The 7,815-nt window shown below is 41.7% G+C and overlaps 1 protein-coding gene across 9 annotated transcripts; it reads left to right on the top strand.

The window, feature by feature from the left end:
• The first annotated feature begins 2,258 nt into the window (after positions 1 to 2,258).
• LOC119318185 lies at positions 2,259 to 7,384 on the top strand. 9 transcript variants are annotated; one of them, XR_005153996.1, is made up of 7 exons: positions 2,259 to 2,410; positions 4,528 to 4,662; positions 4,780 to 4,839; positions 4,942 to 4,992; positions 5,142 to 5,235; positions 6,404 to 6,535; positions 7,075 to 7,384. XR_005153996.1 is itself a non-coding variant. In XM_037592699.1 (7 exons), exons 2-6 carry the CDS (start codon positions 4,597 to 4,599, stop codon positions 6,433 to 6,435), a joined length of 303 nt encoding a protein of 100 aa, XP_037448596.1. In that variant the 5' UTR covers positions 2,259 to 2,410; positions 4,528 to 4,596; the 3' UTR covers positions 6,436 to 6,454; positions 6,536 to 6,933. The 9 variants fall into 9 exon arrangements, 5 of the variants coding, with proteins under 5 accessions (XP_037448596.1, XP_037448597.1, XP_037448598.1 ...); XR_005153997.1 differs by lacking the exon at positions 7,075 to 7,384 and adding an exon at positions 6,633 to 6,933; XR_005153995.1 differs by lacking the exon at positions 7,075 to 7,384 and adding an exon at positions 5,333 to 5,427 and having other exon boundaries at positions 6,404 to 6,933.
• The last annotated feature ends 431 nt before the right edge of the window (positions 7,385 to 7,815 follow it).

Below are 7,815 nucleotides of genomic sequence, written 5' to 3'. Positions count from 1 at the left end.
AGCAAGAGCGAGAGCAGCAGCGTGTCATGCTCAAGTTAGAGGGGCATCAGAAATGCAGTTATCTTTGCGTGAATCCGAGAAGAATGTGTAGTTTCGTAGTACTACTAGTTAAGCCGTTTCAAGTCATTGAGATGTGTCTTTTTGTATTCTTGATTGATGAAGGACTTGAATTTCCTCCTGTTGACTTGTGTTCAGGAAATCAGGACCGATGGAAATTTGTTTTGGTTGAATGCTATTAGGAACGATGCTTGTTTCCATCATAAGCTGATGATTGATGCTGACCCAGCGCACCTGATGCTTTCAATCGGCTATACCCAAATCTTGCTTGTTCGGCTATACACATCGAGCATTTGGTCCGGCTTACCCAAATCTTGTTTGTGATGTCAATAGGAGGTGGCCTAATATTGCTTTTTATTGCGATTTATGTTAGCATTCTGAATTGCTGATAGTTTCTTAAAATGAAAACGGAGTCCTGCTAAAAGAAACATTTTAAGCAACCCTCCAACCGGTCTCTCTATTGGACATAATCGCAGTTACAATGACAGACCCTGGTTAATTTACTGTTAGTGATGTACATATATGACCCTGTGAGTGAGTACAATCTGAAATTGGAAGGCCATCCAGATTTACATTTGCAGTTACCTTATGTAACAGGTTTGGCAATTGCTCCTTCATCTTGAATGAGGACCGAGGAGACACATAAAACGCCTCACAGCCCCGCCTCGCTCCGCATGGGGCAAAGCGGAAGGCAAAAAGAAAACCTAGTCCCAACCTCCCGAGTGCCTCCTCTCAGGCCCTTGCCGCAACCAAAGTGGCCGCCGACAAACTTGTGGGCCGACGGGACGGATGTGTCAGGCATGCTTAGAGTGCGGCTCGTCATGGGGTTGGGTGGCGCACCCGCATCCTGCGGCCGGACGAGGTGGCGGCTTCGGATCCGGGCGATCAAGGGAGGTGTTTCTGTCGTGGGTTTGTGCCCAGCCCCGTTGGCGGCTTCTAATTCAACTCTTCTAACTTATCAACGATAAAGCAAAGTAAGGTTTTAGCACTTCCTCAAAATAGGAGTACAAAATATTGTTAAACATGATGTAGTAAACATAGCAAACATAGCTATTAGTACCAAATTAATGCTATATATTAAGGATTTAAATCTTACTTCATTTGTAGGAACATGAACTCACTTACAGTGACTTAGGCACGACACTTAACTATACTACTGTAGAAGGCACAACTACCCCAGTTGTCGCCCCATGAGTGGAGTTGGCGCAGCTAGAATTAAAGAAAGCAAAATAAAACTATGGTCTTTTATACTCCCTTGAGATGTGATTATAAGTGGGGCATAAATTTTTATGTCTTCAGTTTGATTAGCAAAACATTTGTTATATATCACAAAAAATATATCTTTGCATCGGATTGGAAGTGCCACACACTTTGATAGGTTGACCTTGAGGCACGAGGCTGCTCCAAACAAGCCCAGCAACTTGCGGCATGCTCTAATCTCCTCCTCCTTGGGCTTGAAGAAAACTATGACATCGTCAGCGAACATGGATAGACGCTGGTGAACTTCGGTCCAGGCCAGGGGGTGAAACATGCCTCAATCGGTTGCTTGCTTGAACAAGTGATGCAGCGGCTCCATGCATAGGAAGAAGAGCATTGGGGAAATGAGGTCTCCCTGTCGTAATCCACACACATTGTATATGGTATCTCCTGGCACTCCATTTACTGCTATTTTCGTGGAAGATGTGGCAAGGAGGCCACAAATATGCAGTCTCCGTGCCGTGCATTGGACGAGCATGAAGTTGTCATGCAAGGAGCGGCCCCTGACGAACGTGCTTTGGTGGTTACCCACAAGGAAATGTAACTCGTCGGCCACCCCATGATCTGATTTGTATTCCACACCATACTTTGAGTAATAAAGCTTGGACTTTGAGGAGCTTCTTCTCTCTTCGATTTTTGTTGTTGTTGACGTGTATATGTCGCGTGGCCCGACGATCATGCCTAATAAAAATTCAATCCATGATTGATTACCTTACGGATTTGCTATTTTCCAGTCGACTGTTTTTCAATTCGTTCTCGTTCAAATCTCTGTCCGTTTGATCTCGCGCCGAGATTCACGTTCAGTCCTGTTGGCGTGTGCTGTTTTTCGGGTTGGTTCTTGTTATCGGGCGCGGTTTTCTACTTCCGCCCGTTTTCCTCGGCCCCGCTCTGGCCGGGTACTGTTGGTCTTTTTGTCTTTTTTTGAATTTGGGAGCGGGGTGTCCGGTCGTTCCCCTTTCTCATTTCTGTAGGGCAGAGGGAGTGAGCTCGAGCGGCGGAGGGGGAGGTGATTGCTTCTGTTCATGACGATTTCGAGCTCATCCACCGCAGGATACTGGTTTCTTCCTCTTCTTCTCTCTGTCCGCGGGCTGCACTGGTTGGTTTTCCTTGTCTCTCGAGCTTTGCCCGTGCTTTTCGTGGCCATGTAGTTTCAGATCTAGGTGATTTTTGGTTTCGTGGATCCGCGGTATGTGATTTTTTGGTCCACAGGATGTGCATGTCGCTGTCGTGGTGTTCTAGTCCGCCATGGTTGTGCGCGTGAGTTTTGGTAGGAGGCTGCAGTGCGCCATGCGTAGTCTGATAGTCTCCATGTCGTGGTCCTCTGTTTTTGTTGTGGACGCAGACCAAATTCCCGCCCGGATGGGTTCTCGTTCTTGATGTGTAGGTAGCCGTACAGGATAAGTTCTCCTGCTACTGATGTGGAGGTAGGCATAGTAGGCTTTAGTTTTCAGTGGTGGATCCCGTAGATTGTTTCTGAAGATCGAGGTCTGGTTATAGCCCCTGAATTTCTGCATGTTGTAAGGTTTTGGTTACTGAACTTCTATATGTCTCTGTTTCCTTTTGTGTGTACCCTCCTGAATTCCATGCTTGTTCTTTTTTGACTCATGAGTACAGTAGGAGAGGCTCCTACTGTGATATATTAGCCAGGGGAATAGTTACACTTTACATGAATTTTGCAGAGATATATGCATGAAGTTCAGCTGTGCTATTTTTAACCTTATTAGTTGCCCTGTATCTTCCCTGCAACTTGTCCTGTAGAGCTTCACTGCTACCTCATGCGTCATATGTAGTTGTGCTGTAGTTATATTTGTACCCTATTTTGCACTATTTCCCAGTGTATCTTGTAGTATTTACTGTGAAACTTGCCCCTTAATTACTGTGTGGTTAACTTGTCCTTTAGTTGTGCCTAATTTCGCTTAATTTTATCACATTCTATCCTTTGGTCACATTACCATCCTTTTTCTGAAGGTGCCAAGGTGTTTTGTTCAGCTTATTTTCTGTGTATATTGTCCTGTAATCAGTCGGTGTAATTCTATCCCTTTAATCTTCTGTGTAGGTTGTCATGTTTTTACACTATAATCCAATATATATTTTACATTGTATCTTGTCATGTAATTTTCACTTAATTACACTGTAATCCCATGTATATTTCTGTGTAGGTTGGAGTGTAATTCTCACTTAATTACAGTTTAAATCTTGTGTAGTTTGTCTTGATTTCTCACTGTAATCCGATGCATATTTACAGTGTAAATTTTGTAGTGTAATTTTTGCTTTAATTTAGTGGTGCAAATTTCTCTATAATTACTGCTTAGATTGACCCTGTTTTTATAGTGTAGTCTGATGCCTTATTACAGGGTCCTTTGATCCCTGTAATCCCATGTATATGTCTATGTAGATTGGAGTGTAATTTTCACTTAATTACAGTTTAAATCCTGTGTAGTTTGTGTTGATTTCTCACTGTAATCCGATGCGTATTTACAGTGTAAATCTTGTAGTGTAATTTTCACTTTAGTTTATTGGTGTAAATTTCTCTATAATTACTGCATAGATTGACCCTGTTTTTATAATGTAGTCTGATGCCTTATTACAGTGTAAATTTACCATTAATTATCGCGTAGTTACACTGTAACCCGATGCTTTTTTTACAGTGTAATTTTACCCATAATTACTGTGTAGTTTATACTGCAGTTACACTGCAATCCTATGCCTTTTTACAGTGTAATTGTATCCATAATTTCTGTACTGCAATCCAATGGCGTTTTACACTGTAACCAGTTGCCCTTTTACAGTGTAATTTTGCCCATAATTACTTTGTAGTTTGTACTGTAGTTACACTACAACTCGAATGTCCATTTCTGGTGTAATTGTACCCATAATTACTACTGTGTAGGTTGTACTGTTTTTTCACTGCAATCCTATGCCCTTTTACAGTGTAATTGTACCCATAATTTCTGTACTGCAATCCGATGGCGTTTTACACCGTAACCCGTTGCCCTTTTACAGTGTAATTTTACCCATAATTACTTTGTACTTTGTATTTTTATAGTTAAACTGTAACTTGATGCCCTTTTTACAGTATAATTTTATTCATACTTACTGTGTAGTTTGTTCTCTTGTAGTGTAAATTTCTCTTAGATTATTGCTGGAATTTTACACAGGTTTGCACTTCCAGTGTCTCTATAATTGAGTCCCATTTTCTCTCTTGTTTTTCAGCTAGTATCTCAACGGGCAGACTACGGAAAGTCTGTCCCTAGGATGTTCCGCTAGTTTCTTCAGTTGAGAATGCTGATTCTTCAAAAGATCTTTTTCGTGCCTAATGATTTTGCTGATGAGAATGCTATGTCTTTGGTAGTTATTTTTGTCTGCTTTTCTTCTTTTCATTTCCCTTGTGTGTGTGTGTGTGTTTTCTTTCTGTTTTTCATTTTCTTAATTGTTGTGCTTATTGTCTGATTTTTTTCTTTTCAGGATTTCTCTGGTGACGATGAAGAGTTTGATAAAGCCCTTTACAACTTCTATTTGAATAATGTAAGTTTTTTCTAATCTAATTTTATTTTTCATGATTATCTTTTTCTGATTATTTTATTCTTTTATATGTTGGTTTGATGTTTATGTATTTGTTTTGTACAGAAAGTCAAGTACCTAAAAAGGAAATTATCATCTAGTTGTAGAAGGAATGTTGTAAGTCTCTTTTCGCTTCTTGTGTTTCTATTTCCTGTCTCTTCTTATCTTTTGAGTGCTTGTCTGATGTTTCTTTTGCTGGGGTTTTCCCTTTGTATCTTTAGTTTATTTTCGATTACTAATGAAGTTCTTATTATCCTTTTTTGTAGAGGCAGAAACGATCTTCTGATTCCCTGTTTGTTCAACATTCACTAGATATTCTCGAAAGTTCTTCTCAAGAGTTGTTGATGGCATGTGTCCTAGGTAAAAGGGTGTTATTCAGAATTATGGCTTGGGTTGTCTCCTCAATTTTGTCCATTCCGAGGTTCCTCTTAGGCTTATTTAGTGGCTTTGCATCTAGGTTTGATGTTCCTGCTTCTGAGTTTCAGTTGAAAAGGAAATTCATCCCCTTAACTAAGTATGATATCCATGACATCCTTGACCTCCCAGTAGATGGTGAGCCACTTGTTTGTGATCTTGAGGCTCGCCGTGATTTTATCCTCTTTCATTTCAATCTTACCAGTATCCCTCCAGTGTCCTATTTCGCCAACAAGCTTAAATCTGTTGAAGTTGACTTGTCTGATGAGGACATCTTCATTTGTTTCATGATTGTTGCTTTCTCTACTTTCCTTTGTCCCAACTCTAGCCTCTTCGTTTACTGCCCTCATCATGCTCCTCTCCTGACACATTTGAAAAGAAAATGTCAGTGTTAGCGTAATCATCAGGAAACAAGCTTTTAGAAATAGATGTTAATGTTTGTAAAGTCTGTCTGCTTTGTTTGTAATCTGAATATATTTTCTTGCTCTAGCTCTACTTAGTATGTACTTTCAATGCATTTACCTCTGTTTTTTATTACTGTGGCTTTCATTATATAAGTTTCTACCTGCCTACACTAGAAGTTCCTAATTGCTTAAAATGTATAAACTGTATTTTACAGTAGTATTTCACACTGGAAATTACAAGTTACTTACAATAGTTTTTACACTAGGATTTATACTGGAAATTACCAGCTACTTACACTGTAATTTTACTAGGGATTTTACACTTACATTGGGCTTGACACTGGATTTTACATTGGGATTTACACTGGTTCTTCCAGTGTAAAAATTACTTAAGTTTTTCTGAAACTTACCCTGTTTAAGCTTGTCTCTGTAAATGATCACACAAAAAGCATGTGATTCACACTGGAAATTCGTAATTGCTGTATTTCCATGTTTATTTTAACTGTAATTATTTTCTTGATGATGTCTCTATGTAATTGCTGTATTTCATGTTCCTTTTGGCTGGAAATTCACACTGGGATTGTACTGTATTTTCCATTGGAACAACTACAACTTTTCAATGTTTTTCCCTTGATGATGTCTTTGTAATTGATCACAAAAATTATGCAATTTCCCAGAATTACAGCTGATGTTGATCTAATCTCTTGCAGATGAGAAAATCCCTCCTGATTTGTTCATGTGAATGGTTGAGAGAGAAGATGGTGAGCAGTTGGGACTGTTGCTGACCTATGGATCGTGATGCTGATTTCCCACTGATGTTCTTCTTTGTTGCTCCTCATCAGGTTCAAAATCTTCTCCTCCATCGCACATGGCCGTCTCCATGTTCTCCCTTATTCTTTTCTCCTCCCTTCTGATTTGCTCTTTGTGCTGTTTGGTGAGATCTGTGAACTGGTTTGTGAGAGGGGTTTGGCCCTTTTTGTGTGTTGCAAGCTGGGCCCAAGCTGTGGTCCTGGAGATCAAGAGGGGTTGTTCCCAGATTTTTCTGGAGTGGTTTGTTGTCCAGGGTTACCGGGTCAGATGTTTTGCCCGACCCGTTTTGGCGTCCTTTTTGTGCCGTCGGGTGATTTTGTGGTCGTATAGGTGTCAACTGTTCATTTGTCAAGTTTTTTTTAATGTTGTCGAATTGAAAAACAGTCAAATGCCAAATAGACAGTCCCTTTACCTTGATAATACTTGATCACACGCGCACCGCTGTAGCATGGCATGCATGCATGTACTCGTGTAGCTGGCCTTGATTACCTTAATCCGGCCGCGATTACCATATTCTTGATCACGCGCGTACGTCGTCTTCTCTCGAATGCTAATGGGTGGATCCCTGTAGGCGACCCGGCGGCGGCGCACGCAGCCGCGTGCGAGTTGGAGGTCCTGTTGCTGCACGAGGTGCTCTTTCAATGGCTGTTGTGGCCCATCGGGTATATTCCCCCTCCATAGCGCGTTTGTTTCTCCGCCGCCTGGGCCTGGCATCCGTTCGAACCGCCTCGTCATGTTTCGAATTCGGAATTCAGATCCGGATCGGGATCATGTTGATTTGATCGTCCGTTCCTCCCTTTCGAGTTAGGACCGGATTCCGTTTATATGCCCAGCACTCTCCACTATATATATATATGAGCTGTTTTACGGTGATTGGGTTAGTACTCGGAGTACTTAGCAGTACTTACATGTCTGAGCACGTCTGATTTTTATTAGCCGTCAGATCTTGCGGGGAATTTTAATTGATTAAATTTAATATGCAACGGCACCTCGTGCACGGTGGGTTCCTGATCCAGTGGATGCTCTACCCTGGATCTGAACACCCACTACCTTCGCCTGGTCCACTCGCTGGACGAATTGGCCTGCTCCATCGCCCAGAGGAGGATCTCGATCTTGTGAATCGGTTGTGCGGGCAGGGGCCAAAGCTTTGCCCTCTCCTTCTTCATTAAATTCTTGAGAGTGGCCATTGCCATCAAGCTCATCTGCCTTGTGTTATCAAACCAAGAACGGATCTCCCTCAACCTGGCCAACTTGACCTGGTCGCCGCTGGCGATCTGCACGAAGTCGGTGTTCTCGCCGCCGGCCATCAGCT

Source organism: Triticum dicoccoides, chromosome 6A (genome assembly GCF_002162155.2).
Source record: "Triticum dicoccoides isolate Atlit2015 ecotype Zavitan chromosome 6A, WEW_v2.0, whole genome shotgun sequence".
Lineage (NCBI taxonomy): Eukaryota > Viridiplantae > Streptophyta > Magnoliopsida > Poales > Poaceae > Triticum > Triticum dicoccoides.
The sequence above is the reverse complement of the archived record's forward strand: the minus strand, read 5'-3'. Positions and strand labels throughout refer to the sequence as shown.